Genomic DNA, 25,636 nt, shown 5'->3' with positions numbered 1-25,636 from the left:
AAGTGCATCACCAAACTGATTTTGACACACACACACACACATATATATATATCATTCGAGTAAGCCCCCATGACCCTTAATTGGAATAAGCACATTTAGAAAATAGTTGGATGTATGGTTGGATAATCATCTTCATCATCATCATCATCATCATCACCATAATAATAATAACCTGAACTCAGCAGTATATTTTAGTATTTGCCATCCTTTTAATTAATGGTCTTTCTTATTGAGAGATTTGATTATATGAGGTCTGTGAGAAAAGTATCGGACCTTTTTATTTTTTTCAAAAACTATATGGATTTGAATCACGTGCGATTACATCAGACAAGCTTGAACCCTCGTGGGCATGCGAGAGTTTTTTCATGCCTGTCGGTTACGTCATTTGCCTGTGGGCAGGCTTTGAGTGAGCACTGGTCCACCCCTCGTCGGAATTCCTTTGTCTAACAACTTGCTGAGAGACTGGCGCTTTGCTTTATCAAAATTTTTTCAGAACCTGTGAGGCAGATCGAAGTGGACACCATTCGAGAAATTCAGCTGGTTTCGGTGAAAATTTTAACGGCTGATGAGAGATTATGGAGTGTTACTGTCGCTTTAAGGACTTCCCACGGAGCGGGACAACGCGCAGCGCTCTGAGGCGCCGTCGTCAGCCTGTTTCGAGCTGAAAACCTCCAAATTTAAGCCTCTGTTGACCCAGGACGTCGTGAGAGAACAGAGAAGTTTCAGAAGAGCTCAGGATCAGCAGTTTATCCGGACATTCCACTGTTAAAGGAGATTTTGTAATGAAAGACGTGCGGATGGACTGGCGCGTCGGCAGGCAGCCGGCGCAGCGCGCCGCCACAGGAGAAACACCTCCGTGTTGATAACCATTTGTAAAAACCAGGTGGCTTTTGATGGCTTTCAGTAGAGTGAGTATCTGATAAATTGTTTAACAGCTGGACATGTTCCAACTTGTCCTTAAGGCTTCCAACGGAGGTGTTTTTCCTGTGGCGACGCGCTAATCGTCCGCACGTCTTTCATTAAAAAATCTCCTTTACAGTGGAATGTCCGGATAAACTGCTGATCCTGAGCTCTTCTGAAACTTCTCTGTTCTCTCACGACGTCCTGGGTCAACAGAGGCTTAAATTTGGAGGTTTTCAGCTTAAAACTGGCTGACGACGGCGCCTCAGAGCGCTGCGCGACGTTCCGCTCCGTGGGAAGCCCTTAAAGCAACAGTAACACTCCATAATCTCTCATCAGCCCTTAAAATCTTTACCGAAAACCAGCTGAATTTCTCGAATGGTGTCCACTTCGATCTGCCTCACAGGTTCTGAAAAAAAGTTTGATAAAGCAAAGCGCCAGTCTCTCAGCAAGTTGTTAGACAAAGGATTCCGATGAGGGGGGTGGACCAGTGCTCACTCAAAGCCTGCCCACAGGCGAATGACGTAACCGACAGGCGTGAAAAAACTCACGCATGCGCACGAGGGTTCAAGGTTGGCTGATGTAATCGCACGTGATTCAAATCCATATAGTTTTTGAAAAAAATAAAAAGGTACGTTATTTTTCTCGCAGACCCTCGTATAACATTTTCATGCTTTGTTATGTTTTACATTTGATAGAGTTATCTAAACGTATGCTTAGTCCAAGAAACCATAAAATTTCTGCTCACAAACTGCATATAACTGACGAGAACATGATATATCATTCCATAAATACAAACCGAAGAATAACTCTGCACAGTCTTCTGTTCCAATGTTATTAGGGCTCGCCAGGTAGCCACAATCTGTGTGAGACACATTGCAATACAAAATCATTTTCATTTTTTTTTCTGAGTTTTTTTTCTCTGACTCTATGATTTTCTTGACTTGCAGTCCAATGAAAACACCAGCTTTCACTTTTGCCTCTGACAGCTTTGGGAAAAAGTCTTGAAGATACTTGAATGCTGCAGACTCTTTGTCAAGTGCTGTGACAAATTGTTTCATGAGACCCAGTTTGATGTGCAGAGGAGGGAACAAAACCTTGTGAGGATCCACCATTCGCTCATGTTTATTGTTACGGCTTCCAACTGAGAATTCAGTCCTTTCAGGCGAATGCTTCCGGTGCTAATGTGCTGCCCTGTCTCTACTGCAGTGGTGGGCACACTTCTGATAATCCGATAACAGATTTCATTATCGGATTATCTTTTTAGATAACTTTAAAAACTATTATCGGACCAATTATCTTCCGATTAATTTCTGTCCGATAACTTTTAGACCGATAAACAAAGTTCAACAGCGATAAGCATTTTTAAAATTTAAAAAAGTTCAGCACCTACCTGTTAAAAGTTTATAACAGATGGACAGTTATACCTTCTGCTAACAGAAGAGAGCTGTCACTTATCAGCACCAGCTGTCACTCATCACCATCACTATAAAGGTCGGACTGCAACTTCACCTCCTCGCCGAGAAATCAACTACCAATCGAGGTAACCTTCTCTGCTGTGATTATTGTTGTATCTAACATTGTTCTGTGTGCAGCCGTGTTCCTGCGGGCTCTGTCTGAAGCTGGATTGGCGGATAGTGGGAGGGTGACGTTCTTCGCCTCTCACTCCATCCAGGGAAGAGACTAACAGGAGCTGCACGGCTGAAATTGTTTCTGGAGGTGGAGGTTCTCCCTCCCGGAGGAACTAATCAAGGGACGATTACTGTGTGTGTCTTCACCCACCCACCATTAACTGTTTCTGTTTCTACCAACAGTACCCGGTCTGACAGCTGGAGACGGTGGCCACCTGGGACTCGGGACTTGGCAGTTCCGGTGTTCTTCAGATCCGCTGGCGGTGGAAGCCGTGTGGGATCCGGCTCTTCTTTGGACAGACGTCTTCTATCCTCGAGCCTGCCCACACGTCACCTTGTATACGATTGACTGTACTCCTCTATTGTTTTTGTCTGTATTCCGTTGTGCAATTCACAACATTAAATTGTTACTTTTTGGCTCATCCATTGTCCATTCATTAACGCCCCCTGTTGTGGGTCCGTGTCACTACACCTTCCCAACAGGATTTCTCGGCCCCTGTTGTGTGGGCCGCTGAAGAGGAGGTACTGCTGGCCCACCACCACCAGATGGCGCCCTGCTTGGAGTGCGGGCTCCAAGCAGGAGAGGGTGTAGGAGCCGCTGGGAGTGACAGCTGTCACTTATCAGCACCAGCTGTCACTCATCACCATCACTATAATCCGTGTCACTACACCTTCCCAACAGGATCATTGTCTCAAATTTGATTTAAGTCAAGGACTGAGCTACATTTTACATCCAGTCTCATTCTGGTTTTCAGCTACGTGAAGTTCATGTTGCAGTCGGTGGTTTGGCTAACAAGCTAGCAGTTGCTAACAGTATAGCATGTATGGAAAATACTCGAATTTTTCACTTTGAATATTTGCAAGTAAAACATGTTTATTTTTGCATTCAGATTTAAGACAGTTATGTAGTTAAACGATTGTTACATCTTATTTTGTCATTTTAAACTTTTCATGTATACTTTCCATGTTCCCTGTTCAGATAAACTGTTACACACATGTGTGTGTAACAGTTTATGGACTTAACTTTTCCAGAAATTAGTAGTGACCACTTAATGGATGCGAAAACTGGTTAATTTGCAATTTGATTGTCCTGACCACAAAACCAAAGTTTGGAGGTCAAGACCACTCTTTTCTCTTTTGATTGGTTGTGGAGAAATGGGAAATTATGGTTTTAACCCATAGTCCAGCAGTTAAGGGATAGAATTGTGCACTTTTTTACAAAAGCGTCAAACTTTGTCCAGGGACTCTTTAGGTTATATTAAGTCATGTCAAAGCGGGAGACATTTGATTTTAGCCCTGTATCCTGCTTTTTTTAAAAGGGTGTTTGCATGGTTATAATACAGTGTATATTGTGCTATTCATATGACAATACGATCATATGGTTATTATGTAGGGGGCCACTGATCAAGATTGGACATTGTTAAGCTGTAGAGAATGGCTACTGCAACTAGTGCAAAGATATACTGAGCTTATGTGATCATGTATCGTCCGTCGTGCGGCGTCATACGTCGTCGTACATCCTTATACATTAGCAGGGTGGTATGTTTCAAAATGGAAAGAGGTACAGGACTCATTTCAGGCCTGTAGGGATCTTTAACAGGCCTCTACCTCTGAGACATAAAATTAGGTCACTGTGATCTTCCTAGCATGAAAGCTGTAGAGAGTAGTTCATTAAAAATATTCATGAAACATTTGTGCATATCTAGGAAGTTTGCCAACCAGGTATTTACAATGTTTTCAGTTAAAAAATATGGTGATAATCGTCTTAATACCAATAACAAAATAATAATGATAACAACAACAACAACAACAATAATATTAATAATGTTATCTCCATAAAAAACAAAATTGATTTATTGTAATTAATAAAAAAGCATTTCTTTCCGTTCAAACACTGTTGTTATTTTAGAGTGTTAATATGTTAGAGTGCATGAGTAGCATCTTTCCTTTGCCCTATGCTCGCAAACAGCTATATTGCATAGGTATATTGATATTCACAATGAGTTAGACAATATTTAGTCACTTTCCCTAGATTAACACTATTTCTAAGAGTGTAAGCACACTGAAGTACATTCGAAGCATCCCTACTTAGCCTTAATACATTTTTCATAACCTTCAAGTAATTTGGGTAAGAGTTTGTCATGAATTATATGCTGTAGAAGGCTGAAAATGGTTATTCTCTTAAACCCACGTTTTTAGAGTGTAGACGTTTATGGATTCAGTGTCTCCCAATCTTATATACTTCAGGACACTATAAAGTACCTCTGATAAAGTTTTGGCACTTTTGTATAAAAGTGCATGATTCCCCTAAAATTTGTCCCTTAGCCGCCGGACTACCAGGAACGAGACAAAAGTGAAAATTTGTTACTTAGTTCATCAGTTTTATTGCCAGTTTTCTTCAAGCAATTCAGGGGATGGATACATGAACATTTCCAAGTCACTGAATATGTCTTGGACCTTATTTGTATAAATACAAATCAATGTAAATGTTACTGGTATGAGCAAATGTATAACACTTGCTCAAAGCAGTGAATAACACAACACCAAATCATTATTGAAGGGTTTTTTGGTCAGAGAACATTGGCTACATTCTAAAACGTGTTTCTTACCCATTACTCAGGCTTGAGTCATCAACCCACTTCCACTGGCCCTCAGTGCCCTCATCAGACAGACCGATCCATGCGGTATTCCACTCCAACCAGGTACTGCGTAGACTCTTGATAAATACCTTGTAATGAAAAACCACACACACACACACACACACACACACACACACACACGCACACACACACACACACACACACACACACACACACACACACACACACACACACACACACACACACACACACACACACAAGAAGTATACATGTTGACGATCAAATATTTTGGACACACTGAGGATTAAAAAGGCATTTTAGTCAATAATCCACCCTCAAAGCTGAGACAGAACACAAAGCGACACTCTGAAGGTGGACAAAGTACCAGATGGCCACACAGCAGCACTTATGGGTATGTTCAAAGATTATTTATTGTCAATTCGCTATATGTACAGGACATACAGGCGAATCGAAATTTTGTTTCCGTTTCACCTTAGTAATAAAAGAAGAAAAGAATAAAATAGGAGTATGAAGGACAAAAAGACACTGTAGGGGTATATAAATCAAACATATACAATAACGGCAGAGGTGCAAATACAATAACAGCAGTGGAAAGTGAGGAGGTGCAAAAGAGATGTGAGATGACAGACCCTAGACAATAGTATAAATGACCAACAGCAGCAACTGGTTGCAAATGATTGCAGTAAAATGCAATGACAGTTCACAGCAAATGTGATATGAACAATTGTGAGTGAACTGAATCTTTCTTGTGCAAACAGCTGAGGGAGAAATCTGATGTAAACGAGTGTGTTACAGTTGAGGGACAGAAGGGGGAGGTAGTGGACAGAGTTCAGCATCCTGATACCCTGGTGGATGAAGCTGTTCAATAGTCTTGTGGAACTTGCACGGAGGCTCTGGTACCTTTTCCCTGAAGAGAGGAGGCCGAAGAGGGAGATTAAGGTGTCACCAGCGATACTGATGGGTGAGGCGGGTGTTGAAAATGTCCGTGAGGGAGGTCAGAGTGGCATCGATGATCCCGCTGGCTGTATTCACTATGCGTTGCAGAGTCTTCCTGTGCAACCTCTACACCACACAGTGATGCAGCCAGTAAGGACACTCTCAATGGTGCCCCGGTAGAATGAGCACATTCAAATTGCAGAGGAAGCAGACACAAGTTTGAGTCTTCTTGGCCAGTGATGTGGTGTTGTTAGACCAGGAGAGGTCCTCAGAGATATGCTCCCTCACACAGTAAAATCATCAGTGTAAAACTAACACTGACAGTGTTAATTTAACACTGACGTTAAATTAACACTGCCAGTGTTAATTTAACACTGGTGATTTTACTGTGCAAGAACTGGTGCTGCTCACACTCTCCACAGCAGCACCGTCAATGATCAGTGGAGGATTCTGATTGTCCTCTCCGGAAATCTACCACAATCTCTTTGGTCTTTCCCATGTTCAGGAAAAGATTGTTGTGTTTACACCACTGGACCAGTTGGCTCAACTCATCCTGTAGTTGGGTTCATTTTTGTTAGCGATGAGACCCACCACATTCATGTCATCCACAAACTTGACAATGTGGTCATGGGTAAGCAGGATGAAAAGTAGTGGGCTGAGCACACACCCTTGTGGGACGCCGGTGTTCAGTGTGATGGTCTTAGACATATTTCTGCCCACCCGCACATTTTGTGGCCTCCCTGTGAGAAAGTCCAGCACCCAGTTGCATAGAGAGTCCCGGGTGTCTTTTTGTATTAGTTTCTGGGGAATAATTGTGTTGAATACTTAACTGAAGACTAAGAACAGCATACGCACATGGGTTGTTTGTGTCTAGGTGGGTGAGTGCTGGATGGAGAGGAGTGGAAATGGCATCCTCTATAGACCTGTTTGACCTGTATGCAAACTGAAATGGATTGTGGGAGGGAGGGAGGATGGACTTGATGTTCTGTATGACCAGCCACTCGAAGCATTTCATGATGATGGAAATCAGTCCTACAGGCTGATAGTCATTATAGCTGAATGGGAGGGGCTTCTTTGGAACCTGTATTATGGTTGTGACTTTGAAAGACATGGGATAACAGCTTGGCTCAGGGAGATGTTGAAGATGTCAGCAAGGACATCTTTGAGGTCCTCGGCACAGTTTTTAAAGCACGACCAGATATGTTGTCTGGCCCAGTTGCCTTACATGGGTTGATCCTGGAGAGGATTCTCTTCAAGTTGACTGGAGCCAGATGTACAGTCAGTCCTTCCAGGGGTGGTGCGGCCTTCTGTGCTGGTGTGTTTTTTTGTATTTCAAAGTGGCCAAAGAAGCCATTGAAGCTATTGAGCAATGTGATGGCACTGTGTGCATCTCTGGAGTTGTTGAAGTGGCCAGATATTTCCTTGCTGTATTTCTGTTTTGCTTCCCTGATACCGTGGGATAGGTTGGCTCTAGTTGTTTAGTGGGGTCACTGCAGTAGTTCTGATGCAGATCTGCATGTTAATTTGATGCATCTTTTTGTTGGCTGTCCTTCCTGATATAAACGATTCAACTCCCCATGACTTGGAGAATGGTCATGAACAGGGCCTTCTTTTTTGGAAGCACATTATATATATTTCTGTACTTCCTTTGGCTTTTCCTTTTTTTCCCACTCAGAGTCCATCTCAGATCTGCTTGTTGATTTGATGGATACCTTTCCTGCTGCAACTCTGCATTACACGGACAATGGAAAGGGTGGGCTTGAACTGGGAAACCTTCTGCTCCAGAAACAAGCGCAGTAACCACCACGCATGCCCCCTAGTTGAGTCATTTGAGTTTTACAGTGCTTTCTTTCTCAAAAGCTAACCACAAATTGGTTCCTATCCTGGTAAAAACTGGTGAAAGCCAGACAATAATAAAATCCAGCATTAAAAATTGTCATTAAAAATGTTTATTGAGTCTGTCATTTGCAGGGTGTGAAGACATTTGAGAAATCTCTTACTTGTTCTCTTTTGCTGTTGATAATCACTAGGTCGGCTCCTTTTTTCAAACATTCCTGCCTGCTTTTATTCCATGAGTCAGGGCTTGAGGTGGCTAAGTAACAGCTGTCCCCAAACATCTCCCATCCATCCTTGCAAGGGGTCAATGCTAGACAAGAAACCACAAAGATGTGATTCAATAGTAATAACAACCTTTACAGGTTTTCATATAATAAACAGCATCAAACAAAGCAAAAACCAAAAGGGTTTTATTTTTATATAAATATTGCCGGTTTCTGTAGTATTGTAGTATTTTATTTATTGTACACACCTTGCAGCTTCTGCTTGAGGATTCCAACTTCCCTTTGAAGCTGCTGTGTTGTCTGATTCAGTCTGTTGTAACTTGCCTGTAGCTGGTGTCTCTGGCTGGACGCTTGACTGTAACTAGACTGTATCTGGTCTCTTTCTCTGGTCAGTTGATTGTAACTGGCCTGTAACTGGTCTCTTTCTTTGGACATTTTGACATAACTGGTCTGTAGGTTGGTGTACATGGTCTGTAACAGGTCATTAACTTCACTCAGGGTGTTGTAACTGATCTGTAACATGTCTCTATCTCTAGTCATGTTGAAAAAACTGATCTGTAACATGTCTCTGTCTTGGGTGAGGTTGTTGTAATCTGTCTTTAACAGATTGTTAATGTTAGTTAAGGTGTTATAACTGGTCTGTAATTTGTATTTATCATTGGTCAGGCTGTGGTAAGTGGTCTGTAAGTAGTCCCTATCTCTAGTCAGGTTGGCGTAACTGGCCAACAAGTGGTCTCTCTCTTTGTTCAGCTGACTGTAACTGTTCCGTAACAGGTTGTTATCTTTAGTAAGGATACTGTAGCTGGTCTGTAACCTGTTTCTATCATTAGTAATGCTCAAGTAACTGGCCAGTAACTGGTCACTCTCTCTGCGCAGCTGACTGTATTTGGTCTGTATCTGATTTCTTTCTCTGGTCAGGTTTATGTAGTCACTCTGTAACAGTTCCATCTCTTTGTTGAGATTAATGGGTTGAGTTGTTTGGAGTGCTTGAGCCATAGCGGCTTGACTAATTTGTTGATTTCTTTCTCTTTGGAGGGCTGTAAAATAAAAATTCAAACCATTACCTGATGTATATTATATAATTAAGCACATCAGAAGAACCGCTCAATAAAAAGCCAGCGAAAGAAAAATTTAAAGCAGAGATTCTTATTGAGAGTCACTTTTCTATTCACCTTTTCTTCATGTTGGAGGAGTATGCTAATATAATGAATAGCAAAAGGACAAGTTCACTTTTTCAAATTTTAGATGTTTTAATTTCAGTTCAATTTCAATTTATTTCATTTATATAGCACCAAATCACAACAAAGCTGCTTCAAGGCGCTTTACACAAGTAAGGTCTAACCTTACCAACCCTTAGAGCAAGCACACAAGTGGCAGTGGTAAGGAAAAACTTCCTCTGATGATTTGAGGAAGAAACCTCAAGCGGACCAGGGGTGACTCTCTGCTTGGGCCATGCTCCCAACACACTTGACAATACAAATATACAGGAAATTTTGGGATTCCATGCTGGTGTCCTGAATGGGAGGCTGGCTGAAATAGACAGAGCCCATCTATTTCATGACCAACAGAAAAAGACACCCACTCCCACTTCTGGATGAAGCTGCACCTCAGACAGAGAGAAAAAAAAAGAAAGAATCAGGTGGCAGAAAGACTACAAATAAGGTATATTTTGTAGTCTGGCGGCTAAGGGACAAATTTTAGGGGAATCATGCACTTTTATACGAAAATCAAATCAAATCAAATCAATTTTTTTTTATATAGCGCCAAATCACAACAAACAGTTGCCCCAAGGCGCTTTATATTGTAAGGCAAAAGACATACATAATTACAGAAAAAACCCCAACGGTCAAACGACCCCTGTGAGCAAGCACTTGGCGACAGTGGGAAGAAAAACTCCTTTTAACAGGAAGAAACCTCCAGCAGAACCAGGCTCAGGGAGGGGCAGTCTTCTGCTGGGACTGGTTGGGGCTGAGGGGAGAGAATCAGAAAAAGACATGCTGTGGAAAAGAGCAGAGATCAATCACTAATGATTAAATGCAGAGTGGTGCATACAGAGCAAAAGAGAAAGAAACACTCAGTGCATCATGGGAACCCCCCAGCAGTCTAAGTCTATAGCAGCATAACTAAGGGATGGTTCAGGGTCACCTGATCCAGCCCTAACTATAAGCTTTAGGAAAAAGGAAAGTTTTAAGCCTAATCTTAAAAGTAGAGAGGGTGTCTGTCTCCCTGATCCGAATTGGGAGCTGGTTCCACAGGAGAGGAGCCTGAAAGCTGAAGGCTCTGCCTCCCATTCTATTCTTAAAAACCCTAGGAACTACAAGTAAGCCTGCATTCTGAGAGCGAAGCGCTCTATTGGGGTGATATGGTACTATGAGGTCCCTAAGATAAGATGGGACCTGATTATTCAAAACCTTATAAGTAAGAAAAATAATTTTAAATTCTATTCTAGAATTAACATTAAGCCAATGAAGAGAGGCCAATATGGGTGAGATATGCTCTCTCCTTCTAGTCCCTGTCAGTACTCTAGCTGCAGTATTTTGAATTAACTGAAGGCTTTTCAGGGAACTTTTAGGACAACCTGATAATAATGAATTACAGTAGTCCAGCCTAGAGGAAATAAATGCATGAATTAGTTTTTCTGCATCACTCTGAGACAAGACCTTTCTAATTTTAGAGATATTGCGCAAATGCAAAAAAGCAGTCCTACATATTTGCTTAATATGCGCATTAAAGGACATATCCTGATCAAAAATGACTCCAAGATTTCTCACAGTATTACTAGAGGTCAGGGTAATGCCATCCAGAGTAAGGATCTGGTTAGACACCATGTTTCTAAGATTTGTGGGGCCAAGTACAATAACTTCAGTTTTATCTGAATTTAAAAGCAGGAAATTAGTCTGAAAGACATTCCTGCAGTTTAACTAATTGGTGTGTGTCCTCTGGCTTCATGGATAGATAAAGCTGGGTATCATCTGCGTAACAATGAAAATTTAAGCAATGTTTCTAATAATACTGCCTAAGGGAAGCATGTATAAAGTGAATAAAATTGGTCCTAGCACAGAACCTTATGGAACTCCATAATTAACCTTAGTCTGTGAAGAAGACTCCCCATTTACATGAACAAATTGTAATCTATTAGATAAATATGATTGAAACCACCACAGCGCAGTGCCTTTAATACCTATGGCATGCTCTAATCTCTGTAATAAAATTTTATGGTCAACAATATCAAAAGCAGCACTGAGGTCTAACAGGACGAGCACAGAGATGAGTCCACTGTCTGAGGCCATAAGAAGATCATACAACAAAACGCGCCAAAACTTTATCAGAGGTACTTATAGTGTCCTGAAGTATATAAGATCGGGAGACATTGAATCATAAATGTCTACACTCTAAAAACTTGGGTTTAAGAGCATAACCATTTTCCAGGCCTTCTACAGCATATAATTCATGACAAAACTCTTATCCAAATGTCTTTTAAGTTCATAATATAAACTTGAAAGTTATGAAAAATGTATTAAGGCTAGTAGGGATGCTTTGAATTACTTCAGTGTGCTTACACTCTTAGAAAAAAGCGTTAATCTAAGGAAAGTGACTAAATATTGTCTAACTCATTGTGAATATCAATATACCTATGCAATATAGCTGTTTGCGAGCATAGGGCAAAGGAAATATGCTACTCTTGCACTCTAACATATTTACCTCTAAAATACAACAGGTTTGAACGGAAAGAAATGCTTTTTATTAATTACAAGAAATCAATTTGTTTTTATGGCCATACCATTATTATTATTATTATTGTTGTTGTTGTTGTTGTTGTTGTTGTTGTTATCATTATTATTTTATGTTATTGGTATTAAGACGATTATCACCATATTTTTTAACTGAAAACATTGTAAATACCTGGTTGGCAAACTTCCTAGATATGCACAAATGTTTCATGAATATTTTTAATGAACTACTCTCTACAGCTTTCATGCTAGGAAGATCACAGTGACCTAATTTTATGTCTCAGAGGTAGAGGCCTGTTAAAGATCCCTACAAGCCTGAAATGAGTCCTGTACCTCTTTCCATTTTGAAACATACCACCCTGCTAATGTATAAGGATGTACGACGACGTATGACGCCGCACGACGGACGATACATGATCACATAAGCTCAGTATATCTTTGCACTAGTTGCAGTAGCCATTCTCTACAGCTTAACAATGTCCAATCTTGATCAGTGGCCCCCTACATAATAACCATATGATCGTATTGTCATATGAATAGCACAATATACACTGTATTATAACCACGCAAACACCCTTTTAAAAAAGCAGGATACAGGGCTAAAATCAAATGTCTCCCGCTTTGACATGACTTAATATAACCTAAAGAGTCCCTGGACAAAGTTTGGTGCTTTTGTAAAAAGTGCACGATTCTATCCCTTAACTGCTGGACTATTGTCAGCATTAAGCAACAAGAAAAACAGAAGAAACACTAAGAAATACTAAGGTGATCGCCAGCCACTAGCCCCAACCTTCACTAAAAACCCAGAATTTAGATCAAGTTGAGGCCGCAACCCGCATTGTTTACTAATAAAATGAATTTAAAAGGGTAGGAAGCATCGTACCATACTATGCCAGTATTAAACTATTGATATCCATTAAGTCCATTAAGTCACTGGGTGCGCTACTAATATTTAATAATTACAAAATACCATTTTTATTTAAGTGTTGAGAAAGGTGGCTGCGTGATTAGCAGTGTTGCCTCACAGCAAGAAGGTTGTGGGATCGCTTCCCACTTGGGACCTTTCTGTGTAGAGTTTGAATGTCCTCCTCATGTGTGCCTGACTTCCCTCTGGCTTCCTCCCACTTCCAAAGACATGCAGGTTAGGTGACTTGGAAACATTAAGTTGAAAATAGGTGACCATTGGTGGATGTGAATGTGTGTGTTTGTCTATATGTGGCCCTGTGACAGACTGGCATCCTGTGTATGTGTACCTTGCCACACACCCTATGCCTACTAGGATAGGCTCCAGCCTGCTCTGTGACCCTTAATTGGAGTAAGCAGATATAGAAAATTGATGGATTTAAGTGTTGAAAATGAAATACAGTTCTGGTCAGAATCATTATTGCACATGAATTTTAAGCATGGGGTTTAAAATAGCTCCAGACAAGGATTTTCTCCAAAGGCGTACCACTGACACATGATGATCTAGTCTTAGAAACAAGAGTGGAAGCTATGATTACACGTGCAAAAGGAGTGTTAGGACCAACGATCAACAAGATAGGAGATGGGAAACGTTGGTAGCCGATGAATGGAGTAGATGGACACCAAGATGGGCACAAACCGAGTGGGCTAAGTACCAGAGTCAAATTCTCAAAATGTATCAAACAGATGATAAGCTGTCTATAGTGGTGAATACCACAGAAAAAGGAACCATATTCCCACCTGATATAGAGGGAGACTGTTGGTTGTTCCTTCTTTGGGTATACAAACAAGGAAAAGATCCGTATTTCCATTTTTTCCTCTGTGAAACAGATAGAGTACAGCAACCAATATTGACCGAATTAAGGACGTCAAAGGGGGTGTCCATACAAGCAAAGGGGGTGCCCATACAAGCAAAGGGGGTGTCCGTACAAGGCACAAAAGACATGAAGGCAGATGACTGGTTCCTAGTAACTACAGGAATTAGTGGACAAAATAATAATTGGCTTTTAATGGCAGAACAAGCAGGACTAGCAGCAAAGAAGGACTGTGTTGTATGTATGGGACCCAGACCTATATTACAGGTAATACCGGCAGCATTGCCCAAAGACTGTCTACTGACTGCTATGACACAGACATACATTGCGGCAAACAACAATTGTTCTAAGTGGGACAAGATCTATCCAGTGACCAAATTGACTAAGATTAAACCTTTATTCTCAAGCAAAGTTGGGCATGCTAACCATACATGTGTACACTTGACAGGGACAAGTAAGACTTTGGGTAGCTTAAACCACACCGCCTGGTGTAAGAATGTGGTCCATAGTACTCCCACATTCAAACCTGTCGGGAGGAGTGACGTATGGTGGTGGTGTGGGGATAACAGAATCTTTGACAGACTGCCACGAAATGTGTCAGGTTATTGTGCATTAATATCATTATTGTTACCAGTTGAAGCCATACCCATGACCCCTGAAGACGTTACGACATATGCAGCCTCTCTTATTCCTGAAGATTGGCAGAAAGGCATAGCCAGACATAGAGTAAAAAGAGATTGGAAAGGAATGGGAAATCCAACATATATTGACGCAATAGGAGTCCCCAGGGGAGTGCCTGACGAGTATAAACTGGTTGATCAAATAGCAGCTGGATTCGAATCTTCCATCTGTTGGTGGTGTTCAATAATAAAACGTGGACAGAATAAACTACATCCACTACAATGTACAGAAATTAGGAAATTGGACTGAGGAAGGATTTAAGGCTGTCCATTCACAGTTAGAAAGCCACGTCCCTTATGGCCTTCCAGAATCGTATTGCTCTGGATATGTTGTTGGCAGAGAAAGGAGGTGTTTGGCCATGTTCGGAGAACAATGCTGCACATTCATTCCCAACAACACGGCTGCAGACGGCAGTCTCACTCAAGCCATTGACGGGCTGAGGACGTTTGAACAGGAAGATGAAAGAGCACAGTGGAGTAAACACCGAAGGCTGGGATTGGTGGCTGGAAGGGATGGGAAAATGGAGGTCTTTGATTTCTTCACTATTAGTGTCTATAGCAGTATTTGCTGCAATTCTAACATTGTGGGGATGTTGTTGATTCCATGTCTCCGAGGCCTTGTAAATCGAATGATAACCACAGCAATAAGTCCAGGACCAGGATGGGGGTCCGGCATCATATCCACTTCTGGGGACAGACGACGAGAGGAGGACGATGGCTCTCCTGACCTTACCCAGACCAATGGAAGTATGATGACCCAGACACCGATGACGATGATGGTGACAATGATGACATCACTCTGGGGTGTAAGCCTATAGAGAGAACATACCATGATGAACCTCTTAGGAAAATCTCAAAAAGAAGTGCTAAGCTGAGTGATGCCTACTGTATGTTTAACAGGCGATAAACAGGAGGGGAATGTTAAAGATTTTGTATATATGTTATCACTGTTAAACATTTGTAATTTGTCTTCTTCTCATGAGAACGGTGTTGTGCTGTTTTGCACTTCACCTGAGAATGTACGTGTTATTCAACCTTGTTTAGCTTTGTCTTCTTTCTCATGAGAACGGTGTTGTGCTGTTTTGCACTTCACCCTGAGAATGTACGTGTTATTCAACCTTGTTTTAGCTTTGTCTTCTTTCTCATGAGAAACGGTGTTGTGCTGTTTTGCACCTGTCTTAACGCAATCCTGAGAATTCAATTTTGTTTTAGCACTCTGGGGTCAATCTGAGCTGGGAATGAAGGGCTGGATGTACTTATTATTATAATATAACTTTGTTTTCGCAGCCTCTAACGACTGGGAGTAAGAGAACGTTTTGACTGTTGTGATGTGGTGCTTAGTGTGAAGGAGTGTGAAGGACAGGACACTTCAGGCAGATGCAGAACAGCTGATAACTGCACACAGACGAACGAGATGTGCTGACCTGTGTAAAGAAAGTGTTTCTTTCCTTACAGCTGCACTTATTGACGTATGCGTTTATGTTATGGGAAGAAACTTGTCTTGCGTCATCACCCCCACCCTTAGGACAGTTTTTTGGTTATGTGATGAGGGCGTCTCTTAATAAAAAGAGCGGAAAAAGCAGGCCAGACTTTAGTGTAGCCTTGGTGTACAGCCTGACTGCACTCCGCGCGTAAAATTGGACTTTCTGTCTCACTGGTGTTTCTTGACTCTGTTTGTCTTGTTAAAGGTTTTAAAAATGTTTGGAGGAGAAAATACCCAACACAAGACATAAAGCATTAGCTACAGTTTGCCAGAAGGCACATGGGAGACTCAAGCCTAGATTTAATCTGATTTCTTGGAACAAAATCTTTCTCTATTCTGATCCACCATGAAGCTATGTTGAATAAACAAAATATGTACTGTGCACAGTCTCTCCAGTCACAGAAGACGATAACTCTTTCAGACTTGTTTAGGTGTTTTAGTGGCTTCCCTAACTTGTTGCCTTCTTGCATGCTTAATCAGATTGTCAGAACTGTCTGTTTTAGACAGGTTTACCACACAGTACCATACAGTTGATGTTTCTTAATAACTGAAGTTTACAGCATATCCATTGAGTTGCAAATATTCATGTATCTAACATCTATCTCTAAAAAAGAAACATGTTCTTAAAGTGATGATTTACTATAAATTCATCAAAGAGTGCCAATAACTGTGTTTGCATTTTTATATTTCACCATTTGAAAGTATCATGTTACTTTAGAGCAGTGTTTTTCAACCTTTTTTGAGCCGCGGCACCCTTTTTATATTTACAAAATCCTGCGGCACACCACCAACTAAAATAATATTATAATGCTATTACCTCTGGTTTTGCGCAAACCCAATTATCGCAATAGAAAATCGATACAGAAAACATCGCATTTCGAAATCCTCAAGCATTTTGCGCTCTGATCTCAAGTAGGGCTGTCACGATTAGGAAATTTCTGGAGACGATTAATTGTCAAATAATTGCGATTGACGAATATATTGTCTATTTTTTTTCTTTTTTCCCCTTCTTTATATTCTACTATTGTAGTATAATTACACAACTCTGGAAGAACAAATAATACCTTTGGAAAATAACAGCTGTTAAAGTTCAGAGTTCTCACCTGCTTTTTGTGATCTGTGCATCTGAACATTGTTTTTTTGTGTGGCTCAGTTCATTCATATATTCTCATTTTTTAAATATGTTTTTAAAGCTATTTGACCGTTTATTTCATCTCATGATCTCATAAATTCAGCATACGACGCGCACATGGTGTGAACAGGACGGTAACGGCAGAATCACACCTTTAGAGAAAGTTCAGAGAGAAGTAAAGGCAGCTTCACGTTTCAGTTTTGTTAACGTTAACTCGGGTTAAAATCCTCTCTCTGCTCCGCGCTCGCTGCGCACTGAACGTGTCGCGCTTCCATTCAGGAATCTCCCTCACTCACCCCCTCCCTCGCAGTCTGCAGCCTGTTAACTCCGCGCGCGTGCGCACACACACACACACACACACACACACACACACACACACACACACACACACACACACACACACACACACACACACACACACACACACACACACACACACACACACACACACAGCTCTGCATTTTAGACGGCTTTTGAAGAAGACGGCACTGTTTTAATCGGCCGTCAGCCTCCTTGTTATTGTCCTGCCTTAAGACGGGAGCGAGGCTGCAGCACAATGACGTCAGATTCTGAGTCGTTTTATGCTTTGTGGATAAAATAAATAATTCACGGTAATCGCGAATATGAAAAATACCCACGGCACCCGACGATCGATCACGGCACCCCGGTTGAGAATCACTGCTTTAGAGGAAGCCCTAGGCCCTGAGGCTCACTGGTCTTAGTGATTATGCCTGGATACCATAGCATGAAAAAATGAGAGTTTTAACTTGCCATGGTTGGAACACCATTCGTTCACAGGTTACTTCTCCAGCCAGTGCCACTACCCATTTACAGTTGGGTCAATTGGAATAATGCAGATGTAGTGTTGTGTCTAGGCAAAGACAGCTAGTATGACCTTCAAACCCAGGTATGCATACTGTATACAAACCCTTTTGGATGGGACATTAAAGGGTATTATATCCTCCATTTTCTCCCTGTTAATTGCAAAATCAGTGCCAGATATAATAGTGACAAAAAAATTCACCACATCCCTCAAAAGGATTCTGATGTACAAACCCTTTCCATTTAAAGCTCCTAAAAAATGAAACTCATCAAAACATCAACGTCACACTCACAGTGGAAAAACAGCCCAATGACTCCAGCCAGAAGGACAAGACAGAGAAATCCCAGGCTCAGCACCGCAGTAAGAAGTTTCTTTCTGCATCTGTACACTACAACGGAAAGCCATTGTGGTTACACAGTAGATGGAACAGCTCTTAGAATGTGCATCATAATGTACGAGGTCTCTTAGATAATAAACCGACCCTTTTATTTTTTTTTTTAACTATATGGATTTGAATGACATGCGATTACACCAATCATGCTTGAACCCTCGTGCGCATGCGTGAGTTTTTTTCACGCGTGTCGGTGACGTCATTTCCCTGTGGGCAGGCCTTGAGTGAGATGTGGTCCCGCCCTCTCGGCTGAATTCCTTTGTTTCACACGCTGCTCGAGACGGCGCGCGTTGCTTTGTCAAAATTCTTTCTGGACCTGTGAGGAATATCCGAGTGGACACTATTCGAGAAATTAAGCTGGTTTTCTGTGAAAAGTTTAACGGCTGATGAGAGATTATGGGGTGTTTCTGTCGGTGTAAGGACTTCCCACGGAGTGGGACGTCCTGCAGCGCTTCCAGGCGCTGTCGTCGGCCTGTTTCGAGCTGAAAACATCCTAATTTAAGGCTTAATTCACCCAGGACATCGTGAGAGAACAGAGAAGATTCAGAAGAGGCCGGCATGAGGAATTTATGCGGACATTCCACTGTTTAAGGACATTTTTTTAATGAAAGACGTACGCGCAAATTCGCCGAGTCGTGTCCGTGACGACTCGGCAAATCTGTGTGCGCCGCGACAGGAAAAACACCTCCATGTTGAAAACCATTTGTAGAATTCAGGCGGCTTTTAATGGCTTTCAACAAGTGAGTAACTGAGAAATTGTTTAAACAGCTTGGGCATGTTCCAACTTGCCCGTTAAGATTTCCAACGGAGGTGTTTTTCCTGCCGCGACCCCCCGCGGTCGGGTCCAGCCCGACATGCGACTCTGCCCGCACGTTCTTTCATTACAAAATGACCGTTAACAATGGAATGTCCGAATAAACTCCTCATGCCGACTTCTTCTGAAAGTTCTCTGTTCTCTGACGACTTACTGCGTCAACAGAGCCTGAAATGTGGAAGTTTCAACTTGAAACGGCGAGACGCTGCCGCCTCGAAGCGCAGATCGCCGTCAGGCGCCGTGGACCGTCCTTAAAGCGACACTACCAGACCAAAATCTCTCATCAGCCGTTAAAATTTTTACCGAAAACCAGCTGAATTTATTGAATGGTGTCCACTCAGTTGTGCCTTACAGTTTGAAAAAAATTTTATCAAACAAAGCAACAGTCTCTGAGCCATTCCTAAACAATGAAAAAAACGACGAGCGGGTGGACGACTCCTCACTCAAAGACTGCCCACAGGCGAATGACGTAACCGACAGGCGTGAAAAAACTCTCGCATGCCACGACGGGTTCAAGCATGTCTGATGTAATCACACGTGATTCAAATCCATATGGTTTTTGAAAAAAATAATAAGGTCGGATACTTTTCTAACAGACCTCGTATGTTTGATAATGATACCTGTGAATAACTCTTCTTTCACTGAGCCATTTTCTTTAAAATTGTCTTCAATCTCCATGGTCATCATCACTGGATTCTTCATTGTGTCATCCATCTCTGTTTGTTGTTGGACCACCTTAGTATGTAGAAACAGGGCTTCAATAAATTAAAAAGTTGGTACAACCTCTGTGAGAAGTAGCTTGAAGAGTGATAATGAACAAATGGTTTTTAACCAGATGGTGTACTCCCATTTCATTCCTTCAAAAAATTCTCATATCCCCATGACATCTATTTATCATCCAAAGTGGCTGTCTGTACGAAGATGTATAATAATACGAAATCTGTTCATCTAAAAAAAAAAAAGGCCTTAATTGGTATTAAAATGTCTTAAATCAGTCTTTCAAAGGGCCTAAAAATCCAAGATATGGGAAATAGGATTTTATTCATGTTTTTTGTTTTACATTGCAATTAAGAATACTGAAATAAATGGTAATATGCTTCATTATTATTTTTATTATTATTATTTTAAAGTGAAAGTCTTGTTGGGAAAGTGTAGTGACACGGACCCACAACAGGGGGCGTAAATGAACGGACAATGGAAGGAGTCAAATTATAACACTTTACTGTTGTGAATGTCACAACCAAACACAGCAGATTACAGAATGTGCACAAGTCAATCAATAAAGGTGTCGTGTGGGCAGGCTCGACGATAGGAGACTCCCGTCTGGAAACGAACCGGAACCACACGATTTCCACTGCCACCGAACCCGAGGAATACTGGAGCCGCCAAGTCCCGAAGTCCCCAGGTGGCCACTGTCACGGCGTGTCGGATCTGGTACTGCTGGCAGAAAGCAAAGACAGTCAAGGGTGGGTGTGTGAACACCCAGTAACAATCCTGGTGGGAATTCCACCTCCACTTCTCACTCAATATGTTGCAGCGATCCCTCAGAGGGAAAAGAGTGCCGTCTTGCACAGCCTCCACAAACTAAGGACCGGTACTCCTGCAAACACTCACAATAAACAGATTTAGAAAATACTACAAAAGGCTGAGGATATTACCTCTGGTAGAAGATGATATCTCGGCAATGTGGTGGAGGTGTCTTCCTGCTTTTATTCCAGATGTGGATTGGATGATCAGTGACAGCTGTCACGGATGATGGGTGACAGCTGTCACCACGGCTTATTCCTAAGGCGGCAGCGCCCTCTCGTGCCTGAAGCCCGCACTTCAGGCAGGGCGCCCTCTGTTGGTGGGCCAGCAGTACCTCCTCTTCTGGCGGCCCACACAACAAGTCTCTTATAACGCTAGCAGGACCAGCAAATGCCCTTTTTGTTGTTGTTGCTGGAATGCTCAGAGTAGAGATACTTTCAGCTAGCGAGACTTAACATACCCAATGATACGGAGAAGTGTAAAATTAATGAAAATTGGCTTTTCAGGGAAGATTTTACAGCATGGCTTAAACCAGTAACCATGTTCTATGTTAGAATAAATCTTTGGCAAACTTGTTCCTAACCCTCAGCCATTATTGTCCTCCCCCACCCTTCATTTTTGACTATTTGTTGGTGTTAAACTTCCTTACATTCACTCATCTCACTCATCACGATCTGAACCTGGAAAAGCGGTTGAAGATGAGTCAGTGTTGGCGTTAAATTTCCTTACATTAAGAAGTCTTTAATCCAGTTTTCCTTAAGCTGTAGGAACACTATAATTATACAAAATTGTATTTGTACATGGTGTTGCCGTGTTAGGGGTTGTAGTTAAGGTTAGGGTTAGAGTTCATCTCCTGATGTATGTGAGTGTGGGATGCTGTAGTGGAAGTGGAGTAGGGCATTGGATTTCTGAGTCAGTAGGAGGGGTTTGAGTGAAATTGTTAAAGATTTTCTTTTTAATTTTCTAAAATTCATATATGACAATCATCATAACCATAGACAGTAAGTCCACTTCAACATCTGCCTTGCTTCAGTTTAATTTTCAATTCAACTTATTTAATTTACATAGCACCAAAATCCAGCGCCCTGTGGTGTGCAGCTGTCAACCTTATGAGGCATCATCTGTCCCTCGGACAGAAAGAAAAAAAAGCAGAATCAGTCGGCCGGACAACTGCATGTAAGATATGAATTCACCAGCAATAAATCAACAGGGAAGTAGAGAAAATGCTAAGGTGATTGCCGGCCGTTAGCCCTAAGCTTCACTAACAAACCCAGAATTTAGATGAAGTGAGGCTGAGACCTGTTCCGTTACTAATAAAATGATTTAAAGGGATAAGCACAGTACCATACTATGCCAGTATGCTAGCCATACGAGAGGGAAAATAGATGCATCTTAAGTCTGGACTTGAAAGTCTCCACAGAATCTGACTGTTTTATCTCCATTAGGAGATCATTCCAAAAGGGCACAATAAGAGAAAGCTCTATGGCCCACAGACGTTTTATTCACCCTAGTGACACAAAGTAGTCCTGCACCCTGAGAACGTGTAGGGTACGTAGTGGTTTAATTAGGTCAGCTAAATAGGGATGTGCTAGTCTGTGAATAATTTTATACGTTAGTAACAGAACCTTAAAATCTGACTCCACAAAGACAGGAAGCCAGTGAAGAGATGCCCCAATGAGTGTAATGTGGTTGATCTTTCTGCTTCCTGTCAAAAGTTTGGCAATTTTGAATCAATCGGAGACCCCTAATGCTGGACTGCGGTAAACCAGAAAATAGAAGATTACAGTAGTTCAGTCTAGAAGAGACAAATGCATGGATCAGATACTTTACATCAGCCATAGACAGGAGGGGATGAATCTTCGCTATGTTTCATAGGTGGAAGGACAGCATGGGATCAAAAATCACTCCAAGGTTCCTCACTTTCTCAGTGTGATGTATGACACACGAGCCCAGGTTATGCATTAGCTGGGTGAAACTTATGCCAATGTTTCGCTGGACCAAGAACCATCATTTCAGTCTTGTCCGAGTTTAAAAGTAAGAAACTGCTGGACATCCAGCTTCTCACTGATGCAAGGCAATCCTCTAAGGACTTTATGTGTATGAGATTGCAAGCAGTTATCTGCATGTACAACTGACTGTCATCAGTGTAGCAATGAAAAGTAATCCCATAATGCCGCAATATGTGCTCAAAGGGGGGAGCTATATAAAGGGAGAAAAGCAGGGAGCCTAAGATGGACCCTGTGGAACCCCATATTTCATGTCACCAAGCTTAGAGGTAGTGTTGTTGTACAGGACACAGTGAGAACAACTGATAGGTATGATGCCAACCATGCAAGGACATTCCCAGTAATGCCAAAATAATTTTCCAGCCTATCAAATAAAATATGATAATCCACTGTATCAAACGCAGCACTGAAATCTAACAGCACCAGAACTGTAGTTGTGTCTGAATCCATTGCAAGCAGAAGATCATTCACCACTTTACTGAGAACTGTTTCCGTGGAATGATGTGTTCTAAATGCAGACTGCAGTGGCTTAAAGAGATTATTGTCAGTAAGGTGGTCCACGAGCTGCTGTGAAACCACTTTTTCCAGAATTTTAGAACACAATGATAGATTTGATATCGGCCTATAATTTTTCAATAGACTAGGGTCAAGATTAGATTTCTTTAGTAATGGTTTAATCACTGCATATTTGAAACTTTTAGGAACAGATCCAAATGTTAATGACAGATTAATATTTCCAACACAGTAAGCCCAAGAGTGGGCCACAGGTCCTTAAACAGTTTTATTGGTATAGGGTCGAACAAGCAGGTTGTGCTTTTAGCAGAAGTTACAAAATTCATCAGCACAGCCAGTGAAATAATATCAAAATTGGTAAATATAGGTGATCTATCATTGACGGCACCCACCTCAATAAGAGGGTGTAGTGGCTGGATTAAGGCATACTGGGATATATTTAACCATTTTCTTCTGAAAGTAGTCTAAGAAATTTTGAGCTGTAAATGGGGAGCGACTTACAGGTGGTATGAATAAGTGTTGTCACCGTGTCAAACAGGAACTTTGAATTAAACTTGTTTTTGTTGATCAAATCAGAATAATAGGTCAGTTTTGTAGCCAATAGTGCATGTTTCTACTCTAGAATAGCATTGCGCCATGCAAGATGGAATACTTCTAGTTTTGAACTATGCCATTTCCGTTCTAGACCTCTAGACCTGTGCTTGAGGCCACTGAATGATCATTTTCCAAAAGTGACACTAAGATATCAGGCAGTCTGGCTTCAAGTTCAGTTGTAGTTGAGAAGTTGATGTGACGCCGTGACGATCAATAGGTTTCTTGTTCCAGTGAACAAGGCAATGAGACTTGCATTTACTCTGTGACACCACAGCAGACCCAAATGTTGATCTGGCACAAGCTTCACGCTGCATGCCTTTCCTGATGCAACTCCAAACGGTACAATGGGCAGGGGTAAGTTTAAACTGGGAACCTTTCACATTCTGTGGTTCTGGTTTGGGAACCACAGAATCTCGTCTCTGCTGTTTGAGGATGATGTGGTTCTGTTGGCTTCATCAGATTAGCACCTTCAGCGTGCACTGGAGCAGTTTGCAGCCGACTGTGAAGTGTCCGGGATGAAAATCAGCATCTCCAAATCCGAGGCCATGGTTCTCGACCGGAAAAAGGTGCTTTGCCCTCTTCTGGTCGGTGGAATGTCCTTGCCTCAAGTGGAGGAGTTTAAGTATCTCGGGGTCTTGTTCATGAGAGAGGGACGGATGGAGTGTGAGATCGACAGACGGATCGGTGCAGCGTCTGCAGTGATGTGGTCGCTGTATCTGACCGTCGTGATGAAGAGAGAGCTGAGCAGGAGGGCAAAGCTCTCAATTTACTGATTGATCTATGTTCCGACCCTCACCTATGGTTATGAGATTTGGTTCATGACCGAAAGAACAAGATCGCGAGTACAAGCGGCCAAGATGAGTTTCCTTCGCAGGGTGGCTGGGTGCTGCCTTAGAGATAGGGTGAGGAACTCTGTCACTTAGGAGGAGCTCAGAGTCGAGCCGCTGCTCCTCCACGTCGAAAGGAGCCAGCTGAGGTGGCTCGGGCATCTTTTTCGGATGCCCCCCTAGACGCCTCGCTGGAGAGGTGTTCCGAGCACATGCCATCGAGAGGAGGCCACGGGGAAGACCCAGGACATGCTGAAGGGACTACGTCTCGCAGCTGGCATGGGAACACCTCAGGGTTCCCCGGAGGAGCTGGGGGAGGTGTGTGTGGATCGGGAGGTCTGGCCTGCTTTGCTTGAGCTGCTGCCCCTGCGGCCCAACCTCGGATGAAGCAGAAGAAAATGGAATGGAATGGAACTTTTCACACTGGGAACAAGTACACTTAACCACCTGGCCACTTGCCCTCATAACCTTATAGATAATTTCAGATATTTTTGAACCACAGAAAGTGTTTAAGATTGTCAACTCAAAAGGTAATTTTGGTCCTTCGTATGGACAGAAAACAAAACTGTCATAATCATGTGACCTAGATTGATCAATCAAAAGCACTACGTGCAAATAGATTTCTGTATTATCAGAACAGCTATGTATGGATAGCCACTGCCTAAAAAGCAAATAAAATGAGAATAGAAATCTGAGATGGTCAGAAAGAAATGAAGAAGGCAGGTCACTTGTTAATTCTTGGGGAATCTTAATTTGAAATTGTAGTGCTGTAGAATATGAAAGTAAGGTAAATAAATGGAAAACAAAATATTTTTCCAAAAATCACTTACCTGCAGTAAGTCAGTGTTTGCACGGTGATGCCAGCAGTTTCTTTGTCTTTAAAGCAGTACAAGTGCTTAGTCTTACATGTGGCCAAGATATATACTCTGGCTGCAGTTTCACTTCTCATTTCTAGCAAAACAACCACGTTTTCCCAAGAATATCATTTCCACTGACGAATGAAGATAATGAAGGATGTCACATTTTGAAATCTGCCATGGAAAGTGTTTGAATTTGATTTGCTCTTCACCAATGAGCTGACAGACACGAGTTGACGATACAGAATCACTCTTATCTCATTGGTTGAGGGACATCTGCTCGCAAGAAGATCCCGGACGAGAATCATGAGCCGACGACCGTCGTCGGACGA

At 41.9% G+C, this 25,636-nt stretch overlaps 1 protein-coding gene across 1 annotated transcript; it reads right to left on the bottom strand.

Moving 5' to 3' along the window:
• Positions 1–1,564: 1,564 nt before the first annotated feature.
• On the bottom strand, positions 1,565–25,345 carry LOC117526758 (C-type lectin domain family 4 member M-like). Its single transcript, XM_034188838.1, has 7 exons — positions 25,278–25,345; positions 19,601–19,715; positions 18,068–18,163; positions 8,397–9,185; positions 8,089–8,234; positions 5,141–5,259; positions 1,565–1,762 (listed from the first exon to the last, which is right to left on the bottom strand). The coding sequence occupies exons 2-7, from the start codon at positions 19,692–19,694 to the stop codon at positions 1,738–1,740; spliced, it is 1,269 nt and encodes a 422-aa protein (XP_034044729.1). The 5' UTR covers positions 19,695–19,715; positions 25,278–25,345; the 3' UTR covers positions 1,565–1,737.
• Positions 25,346–25,636: the final 291 nt, after the last annotated feature.

The sequence above is a fragment of the Thalassophryne amazonica genome, chromosome 15 (genome assembly GCF_902500255.1).
Source record: "Thalassophryne amazonica chromosome 15, fThaAma1.1, whole genome shotgun sequence".
Taxonomy (NCBI): domain Eukaryota; kingdom Metazoa; phylum Chordata; class Actinopteri; order Batrachoidiformes; family Batrachoididae; genus Thalassophryne; species Thalassophryne amazonica.
The sequence above is the reverse complement of the archived record's forward strand: the minus strand, read 5'-3'. Positions and strand labels throughout refer to the sequence as shown.